General features: G+C 46.4%; 1 protein-coding gene and 1 long non-coding RNA gene across 2 annotated transcripts; one reads left to right on the forward strand and one right to left on the reverse strand.

The window, feature by feature from the left end:
• Positions 1-13,300: 13,300 nt before the first annotated feature.
• LOC123124483 (uncharacterized) lies at positions 13,301-15,176 on the reverse strand. Its single transcript, XR_006461092.1, has 5 exons — positions 15,126-15,176; positions 14,923-15,021; positions 14,023-14,222; positions 13,666-13,787; positions 13,301-13,466 (listed from the first exon to the last, which is right to left on the reverse strand). It is a non-coding gene; the product is annotated as an uncharacterized lncRNA (long non-coding RNA).
• Positions 15,177-16,168: 992 nt separating this feature from the next.
• Positions 16,169-19,473, forward strand: LOC123119884 (uncharacterized). The gene is made up of 4 exons (XM_044539847.1): positions 16,169-16,479; positions 16,608-16,687; positions 18,165-18,357; positions 18,902-19,473. The coding sequence occupies exons 2-4, from the start codon at positions 16,634-16,636 to the stop codon at positions 19,030-19,032; spliced, it is 378 nt and encodes a 125-aa protein (XP_044395782.1). The 5' UTR covers positions 16,169-16,479; positions 16,608-16,633; the 3' UTR covers positions 19,033-19,473.
• Positions 19,474-20,568: the final 1,095 nt, after the last annotated feature.

The raw sequence follows: 20,568 nt of genomic DNA on the forward strand, positions 1-20,568 counted from the left end.
GTCTCTTTACTCGTTTCGTAATACATCATCCCACAACTAACTCATTAGTCACATTGCTTGCAAGGCTAATTATGATGTGCATTACCGAGAGGGCCCAGAGATACCTCTCCGATACTCGGAGTGACAAATCCTAATCTCGATCTATGCCAACCCAACAAACACCTTCGGAGATGCCTGTAGAGCATCTTTACAATCACCTAGTTACGTTGTGAAGTTTGATAGCACACAAGGTATTCCTCCGGTATCCGGGAGTTGCATAATCTCATAGTCAAAGGAATATGTATATGACATGAAGAAAGAAGTAGCAATAAAACTGAACGATCAATATGCTAAGCTAACGGATGGGTCTTGTCCATCACATTATTCTCCTAATGATGTGATCCCGTTCATCAAATGACAACACATGTCTATGGTTAGGAAACTTAACCATCTTTGATTAATGAGCTAGTCTAGTAGAGGCTTATTAGGGACACTGTGTTTTGTCTATGTATCCACACATGTATCAAGTTTCCGGTTAATACAATTCTAGCATGAATAATAAACATTTATCATGATATAAGGAAATATAAAATAACAACATTATTATTGCCTCTAGGGCATATTTCCTTGAGTGGCATCCTGCTTGCATGGCGCCCGGACACGATCGCGCTCTCCGATCCATACATTGGCGAGCACCACATCACCGCCTTGGCCTCCTCTCTTGATGGCAAGCAACATTGGTGGCTTACCGGCGCCTATGGCCCGCAAGGGGATGATGACAAGATTGCTTTCCTCGGTGACCTTAGCAAGGTCCGATCGTTGCGTGCCGGCCCTTGCATCCTTGGAGGCGATTTCAACATGATCGCCGGGCGGCGGACAACAATAACTGCAGGCTCAACCATCATGTCATGTCCCGCTTCCGCCGCTTCCTCGTCGACGAGGAGCTGCCGGTATCTACCTGCATGGGAGGCGTTATACGTGGTCGAGTGAGCGCGGAACTCCGACCCTCACGCGCATCGACAAGTCCCTCTGCAACTCTGCGTGGGAGGCGCTCCACCCCCACTGCATGCTCTGCCGCCTCTCCTCCGCGGCATCCGATCGCGCGCCTCTTCTCTTGGACTGCACCGCGCGCTCGTCGGGCACCAAGAGATTCCACTTCGAGACATTCTAGCCGCTCACCGATGGCTACATGTAGGTCATGCTCGAGGCTTGGGCTACCGCGGTTGATGAGTCGGACCCGTTCCACCGAATGGTGGCGCGGCTTAAGACCACCGCCCGACGCCTTCAAAGCTGGAGCGCGAAGATTGGGGACGTGTCCCGGCAGCTTTTGGTTGCTCGCGAGCTGATTGCGCGCCTCGATGCGGCTCAGGATCTGCGACCCCTCTCTCCAGCCGAGGCTTGGCTGCGTTGACGCCTCAAAGGGGCCTATCTTGGCCTTGCTTCGCTCGAGCGTTCGATCTCGCTCCAGCATGTCAGGCTTTCCTGGCTGCGAAAAGTTCTTCCGTGTGCACGCTGCACACCGCAAGCAGAAGAACCGAATCTTGGAGCTGCGTGTGGGAGACACCTCCGTCTCCGCCCCGGCCGCGCTTGCTGAAGCCGCCTACCATCACTTCACCAGAATTCTTGGAACGGCGGAGCCACGCCCTTTCTCCATCGATCTTTCTACAGTCCACACCGGCCCCTTCGACCTCTCCGGCCTCGACGTGCCTTTCTCTAAGGATGAGATTTGGGCTGCTGTCAAGAGCTTGCCGCTTGGGAAGGCGCCAGGCCCCGATGGATTTACCGCCGAATTTCTCCAGAGTGCTTGGGACGTGATCAAGCATGACATCTGCGCTGTCTTCGACAAACTCTATACACTCAACGGGCGTGGTTTCCAGCGGCTCAATGAGGCGCTCCTCACTCTTCTTCCTAAGAAGTAAGATGCGGTGTCCCTCTTTGACTATCGGCCCATTAGTCTCATTCATCTCATCGCGAAGCTGTTCGTGAAGGCGCTCTCTCTCCGGCTGGCACCGCACTTGGGCAAGATGGTTTCCACAAATCAGAGCGTGTTTATTGCCGACCGGAGCATCCACGACAATTTCTTCCTCGTCCAACAAACGGCTAGGCTTCTTCATAACCTCAAGATGCTGCGGATGCTTCTCAAGCTCGACATCACGAGGGCATTCGACTCGGTGGCGTGGCCTTTTCTGCTCGACACACTTCGGCACCTAGGCTTTGGAAACCGCTGGTGCGGGTGGATCTCCAGTTTGCTATCCACCGCGTCCACGCGTGTGCTCGTCAATGGCGTCCCCGGGCTGCCAATTCTTCATGCATGCAGGCTGCGGCAAGGGGACCCTATCTCCCCAATGCTCTTCGTCATTGTCATCGACGTGCTCAACTCGCTTCTCCAGCGAGCTGTCGAGCGAGGCCTCCTCCAGCGGTTAACCACGAGGCACTTGGTATCGAGTGTCTCCCTCTATGCGGATGATGTCGTCATTTTCTGCCACCCCGACAGCCGCGACATCTGCACCATTTGTTGCTTGCTCGACATCTTCGGCAAGGCTTCAGGGCCCCGCACAAACTTCGCCAAGTGGTCAGCCTCGCCCATCCAGTGCACCGAGGAGCACGTTGCCACGATCGTGGCTGGGATGGCATGCCTGATTGCCCACTTCTCGGTGAAGTACCTCGGCCTCCCGCTCTCCATCCGCAAGCCCTCGACGATCGATCTCATGCCGCTCGTCGACAAACTTGAGAAGAAGCTTTCCACTTGCTAGGGTCCATGCTCTCCCTCGGGGATCACCTCGCGCTCTGTAGGCACGTCCTCTGCGCCTTGCCCATACACATCCTCGTCGCCATCGCCGTCAACAAGGCAATCCTCGCTCGGGTTAACCGGATCATTCGAGGCTTCCTTTGGGTTGGCCGCAAGGATGCACGCGGAGGACAATGTTGCATGAATTGGGACCGAGTGTGCCACCCCACCTTCCTCGGTGGCATGGGAATTCGTGACCTACAGCGCGTTGGTGTCGCCCTGCGCACCCGGTGGCTATGGCTCCAGCGTACCGACGCTTTGCACCCCTGGAGTCAGCTTCACCTCCCTCACGACCCGACGTCCATGCAGATTTTCAGAGCCTCCACCATCTGGGAGGTGCGTGATGGCCGTTCATGCAAGTTTTGGACCGATTCCTGGATCGAGGGCAAGGCCATCTGTGAGCTCGCACCTCTGGTGTTCTCAATGGTATCTAGATGCCATCGCCGCGACCGGAAGGTGGCTGAGGGCCTGCCCGGCGTGCGTGGGTGCGTGATATTGCCGGCGCACTCGGCCCAGCCGCCCTTGTTCAGTACGTCGACCTCTGGCCTACTTTGCAGAACACAACCCTCGCGGCCGGGCAGGATGTGCTGCGCTGGAAGTGGACAGAGTCCGGTGTCTACTCCGCCAAGTCCTGCTACCTTGCGCTCTTCCATGGTTCTATGACTGACGCTTCATGGAAGCTTACTTGAAAGACATGGGCCCCTCTACGCATCAAGGTCTTCATCTGGCTTGCCTTGCAGGATCGGTGCTGGACAGCCGACCGCCTCGCCCGACGAGGATTGCCTCACAACGCCCGGTGTGTGCTTTGTGACCAGGCCACCGAGGACATGCACCACCTATTCGTTGCTTGCCCCTTCTCCCGCCAAATATGGCACGAGGTCCTCTCTTTGTGCCGATCGACTGCAACGATCCCAAGCCCGAACACACCATTCGCGGGATGGTGGATTGACACCTGCTCTGCATCACCCACAGCTCTACGAAAAAGAGTAAACTCCACCATAGGCCTCACCGCTTGGGCAATCTGGAAGCACCGGAATGGGTGCGTCTTCGATTAGTTACAACCCTCCGCCGCAAGTCTACTTCAATCCATTCAGGAAGACGCTCGCCTGTGGGCTAGCGTCGGCGCCAACGGCTTGGCGAACATGATCTCTGAGAGATAGGTTCCAGCTCAATGTATCGGGGACAAGTAGTCCCTCCCCTAACTGCTCCAGCTACTTGAGTCGACGCCGGCTTGTGTACGCGTGGTCACTGCAGTCATCCCTTCTTGTACTTTTTCAACCCTCCTATCAATGCAACTAGATGGAAACTGCGGCTTGCCGCACCCCGCGCCCCTGCCGGGTGCGGTCGTATCCAACCTGGTAATAAAGGTATCAAATCAAAGATGTAAGAACAACATTAGGATGCAACAATCCAACGGGCATTTTCATCAAAATTAAAACAACTCAAAGCGAGCCATGTAAACAACTCAAAGCAGTCCAACCTTATGTCCGACCAAATGTTGTATTCATAATTGCAATGAAGGTGGTAGAAAAAAAGGTATAGGTAGAGCGGCGCCAAATAGATACAAAAAGAAAAATTGAGCCACTGATCCAGCATTAGGATTTCTCAAAGACACATGAGGAATTGCAATGAAGGTGGTACAAAAAATGATTTCTCAACGACGCATGAGGAAGACTGTCTAAGGCAATGATCCAGCGTCTGCTATTTCTCAGGGAAGCATTAGTCTGGTACAAAGAATCAAAATCCATTACAAGCTAAATATAGTTCAGTAGAAAACATCAAATTTAGTACAAAGAGCATATGTCCACTACAATGCTGATGAATATTTCGCTCATACAAAAGGTGACATACATATATACCTTTTTACAAAGGGATATTGCCTAACCCATACTAAAATAGCTATGTGCATGATTTGGGAAATTAGCAAGAGAAGGCAAGTATCAGCAACGATATGAACCGAGCACATCGAGTATCCATCCATAAAAATATGCAAAAGGATTAACTAGTAAACACCAACAAAATGGTATCTCTTTCAGGAGCAGCAGGGCAAATGGGATACAAGAAAGCCACATCACAAGATATTAGTCATGCATCATAAAAGCATTACAATTAGATAATTTTATGGAATATCTCAAAACTTAGCTGAGCAAATGGAAACAGTAAGCTCCTTGATACAATGATAGGTAAACCTCTACTGGGTGCCTAACCGAATAGTTAATGTTGACCATTGTTTAAGATAAGATGCTTAAGGTAAACCCGCAAGCCTCCTTCAGTGAATACATGCAAAAAGATTAAGTTGTGACCACAACAACTAATTCAGCAAAAAGAGATTAGATTCCAGAAACGTATATTAAGAAAACACCATAAACAATTGCAATTTGATAAGCACAACCTACAGTACTAAAAAAAGAGGAAATCAAGTTGACATCAGAGAGACGGAGAGAGAGAGCAACCTGGGTGGCTGGGTGATGGTGCCCTTCTCCTGATGGAACAGCAATGATATATGCGTCTTCCCAGGGAAAAGCTCCTCCCTGGTGCGCAGTAGGTGGGCCAATGAGGCAGACGACAACGAGCTCTCCCAACCCTAGGTTAGGGGCGAGGGAAATGGGCTTGATGGCGCGGGAGTTGGGGCAGCACTGGTGTGGCTGCGGACACCAATGAGGAACATGAGAGGGTCCGAGAAGCGCAGGAGGCGGCGAGGGTCCAAGCTCGTGAGGGTTGGGAGTCCCCGGATGCTGCCATGCCCCCCTTTCTAGCTGCCCGCTGCACCGATGGAATCAGGAGATAGCGCACATCTTAATCAGGAAGGGCAGACGGAAACGAAGCCAACAGAAGCTGAATAAAGTAACAGAAGGAACCAATAGATGCCCTTGTCGGTACCCAGCAGATATGGTTCAATTTTCTTTCAACTAAAATACATATGCAAAGGTGAGTCTGGTTACCTTGCATTGAATTAACAGCAATGAATTTTGCTTCCGGTTGAAACACAAACACGAACATAATTAGTGCAAGTTCAGTACATGATTCAATTCTTTTCAGAAAACAGTATATGCGAAGATGAGTATGGCTATCTTGCAGGAATTTAACAGGAACATTAATATACAAACACGAACATGCACTACTTACAAAAAAAGATAATATGGAATCAAATATCAGTTACCAAAAAAAGCTTCCCACTGGAACACAAACATGAACATATTGAGCGCAAGTTCAGTACATATTCAATTTTGTCGCAAAAATATATGCAAAGGTGAGTCTGGTTATCTTTCCGTACTTGAACAGAAATACAAGCTCAGTTGGCAAATGCTCAAAGCCTGCAGGCTACAGATAAAACACTATCTGAACAAATTATGCAGCAACATATAATTTACCATGATAGTATACAATGTTTTTTTTCTATCATAGCCATCCTATGGAAAAGGAAAACTAACTCAAAATCAAAAAAGAAACATTAGCCTAAACAACTCAAAATTTAAGCAAGAATTTTCATATTGTAAGAAAATGATCAAAAGAAAAATGGCACATAATCAAGATGCAATAATTCAAGCTAACCATCATACTTCGACAAAAAGCATATAGTTGTGGATAGTAATCTGACATTGAAAATTTTGAGTATAGATGTTCACTTTGCTGAATAAAAAAACATACACGTGGGTATTTATGTATAACTTCCAAATCAATACGAAGCAAAAAATCCAAGTTCAATCACTATTATGTATTGGTTCAACAACTGAACTCACACGAGTACAACAATTTCAAGAACACACATACATCTCCCTAAACAGGGAGACGTGCAAAAAGAACTTCAAAATCAAGCCATAACTATCGCGCGGAGTTGCTTAAAGTAATGGTTGCAGATAGTAACAAAATAGGATTGTAGAAATCACCTTTAAGAGTTTCAGCAGCATCAGACATGCGAATGATCTGTTATCAACACTGTCTAGTCATGTGCAATGTAAAACTTTAATGCATCAAACAACACGAAAGGATAAAAATGGCAAGCAACACAAGTCATAAGGACAGATCAACTACATCAGCGTCCAGAAAGACAAAGTCGGTGTGCTTTATGGGCCCAACATCAGTGGACCCATGATGTTGCCACATTCGCGAGACGAAAATACGAACCGTGACAGTGCTAATTCCCGGGACAAGTTCAGCCAAAGTAGTGATCGACATCTGCAGCAAAGTCTTAACAAAAGTACAGCACAAGAGAAGGCAAAATATCCGAAAGATCTAAAACATGGTACATACGGATAGCAGAAAGATCATCATAATGTAAAATAACATAGTAATAAAATGCAATAGAAAAATACCTTAGATCTAAGGAATCCTATATCCTACAACTCACCCGCAAAAAAAAAGATAGGCTACAACAGCTTTCCAGTAAAAACACATTGCAATCCTATTAGTATTAGTAGTAGACTCAACAAAGCATCAATACATTTAATTTGTCAGATTTTATCTAATTCTAATCGATGGTGGTAATTCTGCTGCACGACTCAACTAATACAAATACATCTCAAATACATAGCAACCTCACACAAATCGAAGCTACAAAAACATACGCTTTGCGGACTTATGACTGATATGGTTGCAAACGCCAACAAGTACATTATCTAAAGATTGGAGCTTGACACTGACCTCTGTGGGAGTAGGGAGAAGAGAACTCTGGAACTCGCAATTTAGCCTCTGCGATTAGAAAGCTAGCTGAACTCGTCAGACCCCAATTTGGCCTCCCAAAGTATAACCAGAAACCAACCAATGAACCAAATACGCACACACAACGCTTGAGTCACTACCCACGGCGCCTCATAATTTTCCTCTATTTTCTTCTTGCTGACTTGATCGATCTTTTCTCACTAACAACATGACCAGTTATTCCCCATAACTTCCTTTGTTCCTCAATCTTGTTAGCAGGAGAGCAGAATGATCCAAGAAATCAAACCCCTGCCATGTCCCGCCTGTTTCCAAATATGTCTATCAGAAAATTAAGCTACTTGAACATGTAAATAATCTATAACAAAAATAAATAAATAAATAAATATGTTAATGAGTTCCAAGGAATGAAACAACACATGAATATTACAAAATAAATAACTATAACATCACATGAATGTAGCCAGATGAGTATATTCCCAGTTTTATTAGAAGCATAAATTAGGTGAGAACCTTTCAGAGCTGTAATGTAAGTACTAATTATGCAATTCAGAACAAAAGTGAGCTGGTCTTTCAGCCATAGTTACTACCATACAGAAGTTGAAGAAATCGCTATATGTACAACAGTTTTGGCAAGAAAAAATTCAGGCCTAAATATGCAATATCCCAACCCCTTGATATTTCTGGAAATCTGCATCTCACAATGACTAAATATTACTACAGTACATGGCAAAAGTTCACATCAGACATAATGTAGCCATATAAGCATCACTACTTAATATTAGGAAATTGTGGCATCAGAGATCAAAATAGAGTACATTTTCTTAGCCCAGATGATTCCATTGGTAAGCATCCAGTAGACAATGCTACCACCCAATCCAGTGCGGGATTAAATGATTAACAACTATGGAGAAAAACATACAAAATGGATAAACATTATGGGCAGAGAACAGACAGCAGCTCACCTTGGCTCTTGTTGAGTGCCGAGGAGGCGAGGCACCTACTGCACAGTAGGGTGAATCAGAGGATGGAAAAGAGGTGCAGCAGGGTGAATCAGAGGAGGCGAGGCACCTACTGTGTAACGCCCCGGATCCGACGCGCCTCGTGTCTGCCAGTTATTCGCTGTCATTGCCATGTCATTTGCTTGCGTGTTGCATTTTACCATGTCATCATCTGTATTTCATACCATGTCATCATGTGCATCGCATTCGCATACGTGTTCGTCTCGAGCATCCGAGCATTTTCCCCGTTGTCCGTTTTGCAATCCGGCGCTCCTATCTCCTCCGGTGCACCCCTCTTGTTTTCTTTCGTGTGCGGGTGTCAAACCTTCTCGAAATGGACCGAGGCTTGTCAAGAGGCCCTAGTATACCACCCGGAGACCACCGGTCAAGTTTCGTTCCATTTGGAGGTCGTTTGGTACTCCAACGGTTAACCGGGCATCCGCGAAGTCAATTCGAGTGTCCAGCAAACCCCCCCTCAACAGCCCCAAAACCCCTCTAAGTCTCCGCCATGCTCTCGTTCATTCGATCACGATCGCGTGGGCGAAAACCGCACCTCGTTTGGACTCTCCTAGCTCCCTCTACCTATATATGTGTGTCTCTCCCGAGTTTTTCGCGCAGATGATACCCTAGCGTCTTTCACCTCGCGCCGGCGGACGAATTCCTCCGTGCCGGACATGTCCACCCGCCACCTCACTCCAGCCAATAGCAGGCTGCCACGTCGCCTTCCCCGCCGCCTCAGCCAACCAGCGCGTGCCACCTCACCCCGCCTCTCTTTCCTCCGCCGCCGCCGGCCCGCGCGGCCCGCAGCCGGGCCCGAGGGGCCCATCCCGTCCGCGCCGCCGCCCGTGCAGGCCCGCCCGGCCGCGCCCCGCTCCGCCGCCTCTCGGCTCCCGCTCGCCCGCCGGCGTGCCCTCGCTCCTGCGCCGGCCATCGCCCTCGCCGCCGCGTCCCGCTCGCCGCCTCGCCGCCTTCGCCGGCGCCGGCCGCCGCCTGGCCGCGCCTTGCCCCAAGCCGCCATGGCCGCCGCCCGTAGCTCCTCCCTCCGCCGCCGTCCGGTCGCCGGCGCGCCGCCCGCCGCCGCCGGCGTTCCCCCCTCCTCCACCGCACCTCGCCCTCTCCCTCTCCTCTGGCTAGCCCCGGCGAGCCCGAGCCCGTGCTCGAGCGGCGCCCTCGATCCCGATCTACAGTGCCCGCAGGTTGACCTTGAAATAATTCCTAAGTCCCAGTTTTTCCCATATTATGTGCACTTGTTTGACCTAGCGTAACTTTCTGCTCGTAGATCCATTTTGCATATATGATATGTCAAATTGTTCATCTCGTGATGCTCTTCATTTTGTTCAATTGCACCATGTTCATTAGTGGTCATCTTGATGCCCAAATCTCTGTTGGAAGAGGGCTAGTTGCTGTTATTCTCTGGTTCTTATCAGAACTTGGAGTTTTGTCATTTTTGTATCATTTAATCCGTGCATCTTTTGAGCATGAGCTCTACATGTGTTTTGAAGTATGCCATGCCATCTTTCGAGTGGTGTAGTCCATGTATTTTTGTGATCTCTGTGGTGACTAGCACAAGCATGCAAAGTAGGCTCCGTAATGTTTCTGATTTCAGAGAGTGATTTCTCCAAGTCCTTGTCTGCTGTAATTTTTTTGCCATGTAAACTTGATGTTACAGAGGGATCCATGCATATTTTGGAGATGTTCAGTAAGGATGTTTTGTAGATATAGTTGTAATTGATCCATTACTGCCCTTGTTTGCAATTATGAAGTGCCATAGCATAACTCAATCTTGCTCTACTTTTGCTATAAAATATTTCTGGCAGATCCTTAACATGATATGCAATCTTGCCAAGCTTATTGTAGTCGATCCATACATGCTATGCTTATACTCTTGCCATGGTTAGCTTAATAAACATGCCATCTTGCTGTAGGTATGCTTGTTTTGTCATGCATTGCTCTGTAGTGAGTGCATCAAGCTCACAAAGAGGCCTACATATTAATATTTCTGCCATGCTCTGTTTTCTGCTAAGTCTGAAACCTGATAACGGAACTTGCTATGTTTACATGCTTGCCATCATATCTTATGGTCCTTTTTGGATTATGGTCAGTAAGGGATTTTTGTCATGTGCTTTTAGTAGAACACTTCCATGCCTTGTTGTTCCATGTTAAGTTCCTGTAGCATGTTGATTTCGTGCTCTGAACATTGTAACCTGATGCTGTTTCTGTCATGTCCAGTAATTTCTCTAAGTCTGTGAACCTGTTATTATTTGCAATCTTGCCATGTCCTTTTGAGCATGTTCTAGTGATTTCTGGAGATAGCTCAGTGTCCATGTTTTGTTGTGCTTTACCTGTACATCATGTCCATGCCTTTTTTTTCATGTTGAGTTGCTGTAGCCTATTGTTTTGATGCTTGCATTATGCCTAGTTGCTGTTTTGGACAGATTGTTGCTCTGTATTGTTTGGAGTGTATGTGTTGCACCGTTGCTCCGTTTTGAGCATGCTCTACATGAAACTTGCTTAGAATCGTATGTAGTCTCATATTATCATGTTACATCCTTGTTTTGAGGTGTTTGCTTGATGTTTGTATGCTTTTTGCATCAATGCCATGTTTATCTTGTCTTGATCATATCTTCTAGACCGTAGCTCCGAATCTAATGAACTTTATATGTAACTTGACTAGAATTTCGTGTAGATCATCATGGTGCTCTTTAACTTGCTGTTTAACAACTTCAACTTAATGCTTGTTCAGTTCTGGACCAATTTTGAAATTTGCATATGAGGACTTACCGGAATTGTTATGTGTTGTTTCTGGCCTCATTTAAACTTGCCTTGATGTGTTGGTCTTGCATGCATCATCTCTTATCATGAGTAGCTTCATATAGCCTCGTCATGCATCATTCTTGTTTGAGCATCATGTCTTGTTCATGTGTGGTGTGTTTACCTTGTTGTGTGCTTCTTCTCGATAGTTCCCGTGTCGTTGCGATCGTGAGGATTCGTTCGTCTTCGTGGCTTCATCTTCTTCATGGATTCGTTCTTCTTCCTAGCGGGATTTCAGGCAAGATGACCGTCACCTTGGATCTCATTACTATCATTGCTATGCTAGTTGCTTCGTTCTATCGCTTTACTGCGCTACCTATTCACTTGTCCTTCAAGCCTCCCAAATTGCCATGAACCTCTAACCTTTGTCACGCTTCCTAGCAAACCGTTGTTTGGCTATGTTACCGCTTTGCTCAGCCCCTCTTATAGCGTTGCTAGCTGCAGGTGAAGATGAAGATTGCTCCATGTTGGATTATGTTTATGTTGGGATATCACAATATCTCTTATATTATTAATGCATCTATATATTTGGCAAGGGTGGAATGCTCGGCCTTATGCCTGGTGTTTTGTTCCACTCTTGCCGCCCTAGTTCCCATCATACCGGTGTTATGTTCCCGGATTTTGCGTTCCTTACACGGTTGGGTGATTTATGGGACCCCCTTGACAGTTCGCATTGAATAAAACTCTTCCAGCAAGGCCCAACCTTGGTTTTACCATTTGCCTAGCCTATTTCTTTCCCTGGGGAGTCGCTCTCTCGAGGGTCATCTTATTTTAACCCCCCCCCCGGGCCAGTGCTTCTCTAAGTGTTGGTCCGAACTAGAGCCCCTTGCAGTGCCACCTCGGGGAAACTTGAGGTCTGGTTTTAGTTGTACGGATTGCTCATCCGGTGTTGCCCTGAGAACGGGATATGTGCAGCTCCTATCGGGATGTCGGCGCATCGGGCGGCTTTGCTGGTTTTCTTTTACCATTGTCGAAATGTCTTGTAACCGGGATTCCGAGACTGATCGGGTCTTCCCGGGAGAAGGAATATCCTTCGTTGACCGTGAGAGCTTATCATGGGCTAAGTTGGGACACCCCTGCAGGGTATTATCTTTCGAAAGCCGTGCCCGCGGTTATGTGGCAGATGGGAATTTGTTAATATCCGGTAGTAGATAACTTGACACTTGACCTTAATTAAAACGCATCAACCGCGTGTGTAGCCGTGATGGTCTCTTCTCGGCGGAGTCCGGGAAGTGAACACGGTTTCTGTGTTATGTTTGCCGTAAGTAGGAGTTCAGGATCACTTCTTGATCATTGCTAGTTTCACGACCGTTCCTTTGCTTCTCTTCTCGCTCTTGTTTGCGTAAGTTAGCCACCATATCATGCTTAGTCGCTGCTGCAACCTCACCACTTTATCCTTTCCTTTCCCATTAAGCTTTGCTAGTCTTGATACCCATGGTAATGGTTGCTGAGTCCTCGTGGCTCACAGATTACTACACCACCAGTTGCAGGTACAGGGTGTGCGATGATCATGACGCGAGAGCGATGTTTACTTGTTTGGAGTTCTTCTTCTGCTTCTTCTTCGATCAGGGGATAGGTTCCAGGTCGGCAGCCTGGGCTAGCAGGGTGGATGTCGTTTGAGTTTCTGTTTATGTTTCATCCGTAGACGGATGTTGATCTCTTGTATGATGTATTGATGTATTCTTGCGGCATTGGTATGCCTTGTATGTATCCCCAAATATTGTAATGTTGATGTGATGATATCCACCTTGCAAAAGCGTCTTCAAGATGCGCTTCTATCCTTGGTGGGACCGTTGAGTTCCTTTAGGATAGGGTCGCATCTTGGGCGTGACATACTGCCAGCCGCACCCCATACAGTCCGTTTTAACTAACCCGACAAACATCATATAAAGGCAGGTGAAATGCAAACAGAATAGATAGGTACATTTGACTGGTAATAGACAATATTCACTTAGAAGTGATGATCGTCATGATATACAAACTTAGGTTAGATGCACACGTAACTAATCCAAGCGTCGAACATATACAGAGCAAAATTTTAAAGCAAAGCAATTTTTGTGTGGAAACAACATTTTGTTTGCTGGTTTGCATTATTTAACTCACCCATTTCTCCATCATTAACACTTTTTACCAGAGTAAATGACAGAATCAATAAGATACAAAACTTAAGATGGGTTTTAGACGTCGATAACATATCAGATAGTCCTGTTGCCTTTGACTTAATCAAATATCTGCAAAGAAGCAACAAAGAACCACATTAGTGGCTGCTACATAAGCGAGTAGAATGATAGTACTGACAAATGTAGCCAATGGCCAATATCTACAGATACTAATCCAATGGCCAATATCTATAGATACTAATCGCAATCACAATTTATTCTGGGCGTTACTTGATCAGCACAAACATGTGGGAAGAAAGTGGCAGCTCACCTATGTCATGGAGCATAAAAAATAGTAGGAGATCTTCCTTTCCCGTAGTATGAACTTGCTGCCGCTACCTTGCACCTTGATGCGTCGCCACTGCCACCAGCCAATTAACAGGAGGTATCAATCTGTATCCGCAAAAGCACATGTTGTTTAGACAGCTTCAATAATATCTAAAAGAAAGACCATTATGCTGATTGCAACAGCAACAAAGTGTAGTGTTTTGAATCAGATAAAAATCACTTGTATACTATACTAAGCCATAAATATGAATAATTTCAGAATTGAGCGAGTGCACCAATGCTCTATTTATCAGTGTATAGAAAGCTTATTTCTTTTTTTAGTAAATTTATAACTGTCTACCTGAATCAGTGTTGTTACAGAAGCATATATGATCCAAGCAGGACATATTTGCTTGGCATATCCACTTGTGTCATCACTCTTGCTAGCATAGGACTGGATGCTGAAGAGAATAACCATGATAGATCACACAGGACAATCATTCCCAATGAGAATGGTACGAAAGCCACAAAATTGAGAAATATAGCATTGATGTCCAAACCCTGAAGAAAAATATATACATATAAGAGTTAGAAAATAAAGGAACAACAGATTGGTGAAGTTAGGCCTGAATATAAACATAAGAAAAAGCAAGCAAGAACAAATAACTTCTATATCTTGGCTCAACTTGCTCTAGTTAATTAGTGGGATGGATGAACTCAGTATGTCTCCAAGAACAACTACAGACTGGATCCAGCTACAATCATCCCTGAAAACTAATACTTAGAAAACATTATAATGAACAATGTCCTTCAAAAGTTGAGCTATGCCTAAAAATAATCATGTTACATCAGACATCTTGTGTGCTGCTAAGAGGATCACGTAAATGAAGTAACAGAGAGGTTTGTTCTTTGGTAATCTCTCATGTGGCAATTAATCAATCATATATTAACTGCGGCAAAAGAGCTATGCACATTATCTACTCTACTTCTCTACCTAGACCAGTCCACCAATCCTATGAAACTTCATCAATTGCAGATGCATATGTTGATCTTATAGGAGTTTAAATGAGATGTCGTTTTAAATTCGTCTTGTATATGAAGACCATAGAAAATGTAAAATCAAAATGTAAGTAAAACGCTGCCAGTAGGTTTTGATTCACATGTACAGCGGCTCCAAATTGCATGAAACTAACAATCATTTTCGCAAATATTCAAAGAAACCATGGCCACACATTTGCAAATATCTTGCGTTCTTGCTTACCCCTAACGTGTAAGAACCATAGGTCAGGACCGCAGCCGTCCCTCGCCTCGGGGGAACCCTCTCCTCACACGCCACCGCCTTGGCCCAATCCGTCACAATCTGCAAGAGCAAGAAGCGAAAACAGAACAAATCAGGAACTCCAGCCTGACGCACATGCCTGCAATATCCGATTTTTCCAAGCCGGAATCTCCATGTCCCAATACCTTCTTGAGCTCGCGGATGACCTGCTCCCTCGTCTCCTACTCCTCGGGTGTTGGGATGACCCCCTTGTCCGTCAAGAACTGCATCATCCCCAAGAAAAGGAAAGCACGAGATTACTCAGAGATAACCGGAGACAACAGAGAAACCAGAGGAATTCGCGGCCGACGGGGGGCTCACCTGGACGAGGAAGTGGGTCCTTCCCTCCTGGCGCTAGAGGAGAAGGGGTGTCGGGGGCGGCGAGAGGGGGCTGATGGAGAGGACCCGCGTCGACGGCAGAAGCAGGGAGGGGGAAATCGCGGGCGCGCGTGGACGTGAGAGCGAGCCTCACGGAGGCCGCCGCCGCGCACGCCACGCTGCTCGCCCTCGCGCTCCTCCTATTGCTCCTCCGCGGCGCGCGCGCCCTCGCCTCGTGCTGCGCCTCGTGCCTCAAGCCGCCCCGCCGTCGGCGCCGATGGGGGCCTCGCAGAGGCGCCCCTCCTCGCCTCCTCGCCGCCCGTCGGGGGCGCCTGGTTCAGGGCCGCCCTCGCCTGCTGCACCGCGAGGGCAAGGGAGGACGGGTAGCGTCGGCGACATGTTGGAGAGAGAGCTAGGGTTAGGGAAGGAGAAAAAGGAAGGGGGAAGTGAGGAGAGGAGGAGAGGAGGCCGACGCGGTTACAACCAATCGGGAACCCTCCTCACCCATACGTGAAACCCAGCCATCCACACCAGCCACACACACACACGTGAAATTCCACCCTTGCCCTCTGCGAGCTCTGAAAATTACACGCGGTGGCAGCTCGGTTCGATCCGACGGCCTTGGTCACTCCAGAGCGAGATCCGACGACCTGGATTTGTTCATCTGGAGATCCGACGGAGAGGATTTGTTCGGGAGCGAGATCCGACGGTCAAGAATCCAAACGCCTGATGAGGCTTCATTTTACTCTGGACTCTAATAATGGAATGATACCCAATCTTTGCGTATTCGCGAAAAAAAAACAGTGAATATCCCCAACGTCTACCACCAATCATGTCGGCCAAACGATCCCAGCCGTCACAATCCATCTCTGTGCAGCAGCTGACTTTTCCTATCCTCACTCCCGTAGCTTTCCTCTTCCTCCCACCCCGATCGATCCCTTCCTCTTTCCCCAACGCTGCTCTCCTGCTCTGCTCTACTCAAGCTCCAATCCTCTCCTACAGTCCACCACCACCGTGCTCTATATCTCCCGTCGTGCAGTAGCTTCGCTTCACCGCCGCGCCTCACCCACCCAACCGCTCCGCCTCTCACGCTCATCTCGACTCCATCGCCGTTCCCCTTCTACTCCCGTCGCGTCCCTGCCGTCTCCACCCCGTCCGCGATCTCGGGCATCGTTTCTTTCGGTATGGGATTTTGGTTATTCATCAAGGAATTATTAGTCTTGAACTAACTTGAGCTAATGTTGGGTGCGCCGGTGCGCACGCGCCACACCATCTAGATCTGACACTGAACCTTGGGTTGGGTCTTGCAGTGGGGTTGGCTGACGGGAGGAGGGAGATGAGCCGTGGGAGGTCTCCGGAGCCGCTTGATTTCTTCATATGGACTGTCGAGGTGCTAATCTGTAGTGACGGTGGTTTTCCTCTTCTGTTTCCGTCGTTACTTGACTGCCAACTTTGTTGAAATTCACTGTATTTTCGTTCTGCAGCTTACTTCGTAAACATTCCTAGGAGCTTTAACAGTCTGATTCTTTCTTTGGATTCATACAAATTTGCCCCTACAACGCTTTATCGATTTTGTGGGCAGTGTTTTAGTTCTTTAGTTTCATCTTGTTTGTCCTCAACCCTTCTTGAGATAATTTAGTCCACTATTTGGAATCCGTTTGATGATCTGTTGTGATGCTTGATGGTGGTTTCTACTCAATTTTATGCAAAAGATAAATATTCGTGAGTACCTAACTACCTCTCCGTATGTCCTGGCCCATTCTCTTAGAAGTACATAGTGAGGGGGTATGGTGAGCTCATGTCGTGAGAGTGATACTTGGTTCCCCTTTGCTTTGTCATCATGGCAAATAATTAAATCAATATCAACAATTTGAGTAACCAAGTGATACTCTTCCGACCATGAGCACTATATATCACTTCCGAAACATTTCCCAGGCTGCATTGTACTCAGGCCTGGCACTGAGCCAGAATGGGATTGGGCTATAATTGAGCCTTACTTTGGCGTGTCTTGTATTGACCACGTGTTGTGTTTGATACTTGGATGAAGCCGGTCTTAACTTTGATGAGATGAACTTTAGATCCCTGGGAACGGTTTTTTATGCCATGTCGTTTGGGACGTATTCTACCTTTTCGTTCTATTGGTAAGATTTCAAACTAGCTCCTAAATTTTAGCATAATGAGTTCCGAATTCTTCGTTAAATTGCTATGTATTGTTTGGATTTAGGAAAAAAGATTGCCTTGTTGAATGATCATTTCTTTCGCACCTTTAAGGCGCTCCTGTCTTCTGAAAAACTGGCAACATGGAGTGAAAAATTGGCTAGATGACTTCTGCCCGGCAATCCTAGCTCTATTTCACTAAAATGATAGACTACACTACAAAACTACAATCACTCCTAGAATTGCTTCACAAGGCAGCTAGTTTAGTTGGTAAAATAGCCATGCTAGGAAGTTTTCCCAAACTAAGCAACACGATTTTGTGGGAAAAAATGAAGGTTGGGAATTGTTGGTGCTGTTTTATTTTTCTTTGGAGTGGACCATCTTGGTGCTCTGCGTGCTCACAGCTGTATGCTTGTTTGACATGCCCACAAGTTGGTTACTGAATTTGGATCTGCATTATTTTTTCATAATCACCAGTAGCCAATGGTATGATCTGGGTTTGGTCGCTTTAAATTTAGATAGGCATTTCATTCAACCCTCTTAAAGGGCATTGACTCTAAATTTCTTTCTTGATTCATTCTTTATGTTTGACTGTCTGCATTTGTTCTAACTGATCTTGCTACCCATCTGTCTTCTGATTTAAATTTGAACCACTGTCAGACGCAAAAGCTAAAGGGTATTCACCTAATAAGGTTATTGTTTTCTTTCAGGACGTCGGCTTGTGGCTTGAAGAGATAAATCTTGGTGGCTACAGACAAGTTTTTGAAGAAAATAGTGTCAATGGAGAGTATCTGGAGAGCTTGTCGATGTTTACTACCGAGCAGATTCTGCGGTTTATCAGGCGGTGCCATATGAAATGGGGAGACTTTATCACATTGTGCAAAGAGTTGAGGCGCATTAAAGGTTGGTATATTCCTGTTTCTTCCTTGAGAGCATCTATAAATCATCTCTGCTACTGTGATAACCATTTCAGTACTTGTTTCTTTCATATTTTGCTCATTAGTTTTCATTTGACTGTATGATGCACCATGCAGTCAATCGGAGTGCAACCCTATTTCTCTCACCACTGCTCTTTTCTTTTTGAGCTCAAGCTCAATTAGTTGGTATTGCCTCTTCATGCTACATAAAAGCTTAGTGAAAGCTTAGAGTGTGAGCTGAGTCTTGTGGAAAACAGTTGTGCCAGCACGGTTCAGCTGCCAATTTGCTTTCTGTTCTGTTAGCTTTCATCAGTAAATACATTTTTTGGCCGCAAGTTTATGATGCTAATATATAGATCGGTTCTTTTCAGCATCTTGGTTTGGTGTAAATGAGCTGCATAAATGAATTTGACATGATTCAAATACGTAGATCTGTTGTATTTTATTGATAGATGAACATCATACTCCATTGGTTGTGTGTCCACACTTGGAAGATTGCTCTGTCTGACTCCTGCTAATTTGATCCACAGTTGCCTGCCTGAAAGGGGAGCAAGAAGTCCGGAGGCCATGGTGGGCACCATCTTGCCTATCAGTGGTGTTTGTGAGGGCGGCAAAGCGGAACCGACAGTCCCGAGTTGTCTCCCTGAAGCTGGAACCTTGATGCTCGCTGGCCGCGCCGGAACACCGCGCCGAGCTATCCCCCAGATTCTCTGCCTTACGGGCACTGCAACCGCGCTATCCCCACAATGTAGGAGCAGCAGTATGCTCCGTGTCCAACCCGTTTCTCTACCCCTGTTTTGTATTCCTTTTTCATCTTATAATATAGGTTTGTGGAATAGCAAGTAACCTGATGTTACCTGAAGTGGATAAGTATATGTGCAGATGGTTCCTGTATAAGATCTGCTTCTTGCATATCAGCTTGAGTTGTTCTTGGCTCAAGAATGGTCTAGAGCAGTAGATCTTCATGGCACTGAAATCGATGATGTTCTTATTTTGTTAATGCTGGCCAGAACATCAATATGATATGGTTGTGGCATGAAACGTTTTTGTTGTATGTGTGTGGTTATGCTGTAGGAGTATAAATGTGTAACAGCATCTCCAACATGCAACAGATGCCTGCCGTGCCCTAGAACAGTCATTTTGGGCCAAAAAATCCCAATTTTTTTTGCTACTTGTGTTGTATGTTTGTAGCGCCTCTAATGGCTGTTGTGTGAACCCCAACTGCCCTGTTGAAATTTACCGCCGCCGAATCACCTCGCACCCACGACCGCGCCGGCCACCTATGTACTTGCCATGAAAGGCAACTCTGGTGTGGCTGCCGGCCTCGTCGCTGCTCCCGCCCGACCTGTATGATGTCCCTCCCGTGGTTCATGTCAACAGTGGAACCAAGTTGAAGCCCAGTCATGGACACTCTCCAATAAGCTCATATGCTTCAAGACCTCTTTGTGGTGTATAGAGAGCTCATTTACCGTTGTCATAATTTCAGAGGTTCTAAAATATAATATTATCTCAATAGTTTCAGCATAATCAAAGGGGTAGTGATCACGGTTATATGATGCTACCCCATGGTTAGGATGGAATTTGCAGCTAAAGCTCATATGGTTATTGGATTTGCAATGCTCACAAAATGTAGGGAATTCAAATATACTTTGAGCACAATAATCCAACACCCTCAGTCTATCATCCACTTCAATAACTTAAAGAGAATATCAGTATTGTTCATAAACCCTTTCTCTCTTCTTGATTTCCTCTCTTGTAGCAACTTCAGTTCCTACAATGACATCTAGGAGGACATATAGCAAGATTTTTTTTATATATATTTTTGGATTAAAGAAAAAAAAAAGATAAATAGCAACAAACAAAAATAAACTATATGTGAGCGGGTAGGTAATGACCAAGTGCTATGCTCCCGGCAACGACGCTAGAAAATGCTTGGTGTCCTGCAAGTGCACATGGCTTTGTAGTAATTTCACGGTAAGGGGAGCGAATAGGAAGGCGCCACTAACCCCGCAACTACTTGTCACTTACGCAGTTTGGTACACCCAGACTGGAGTTTAAAAATAGTCTGTTTTAATCTCTTGCTAGGAAAAAGAATAAAAAGGGTTTTATCAAAGCAACGAACAGAAAGGTAAAATCCGGAAGTAAAAAGGTACTAAACTAAGTGGAGGCGGAGTTTGTGTAGTAAAGCGTTCTCGAT

The sequence above is a fragment of the Triticum aestivum genome, chromosome 5D, assembly GCF_018294505.1.
Source record: "Triticum aestivum cultivar Chinese Spring chromosome 5D, IWGSC CS RefSeq v2.1, whole genome shotgun sequence".
NCBI lineage: Eukaryota > Viridiplantae > Streptophyta > Magnoliopsida > Poales > Poaceae > Triticum > Triticum aestivum.

Coding starts and splice junctions, on each gene's coding strand:
- LOC123119884 (XM_044539847.1), top strand. CDS start 16,634: ATGAGCCGTGGGAGGTCTCCGGAGCCGCTTGATTTCTTCATATGGACT. Junction 16,688..18,164: donor TCTTCATATGGACTGTCGAG/GTGCTAATCTGT, acceptor GTTTTCTTTCAG/GACGTCGGCTTGTGGCTTGA. Junction 18,358..18,901: donor AGAGTTGAGGCGCATTAAAG/GTTGGTATATTC, acceptor TTTGATCCACAG/TTGCCTGCCTGAAAGGGGAG.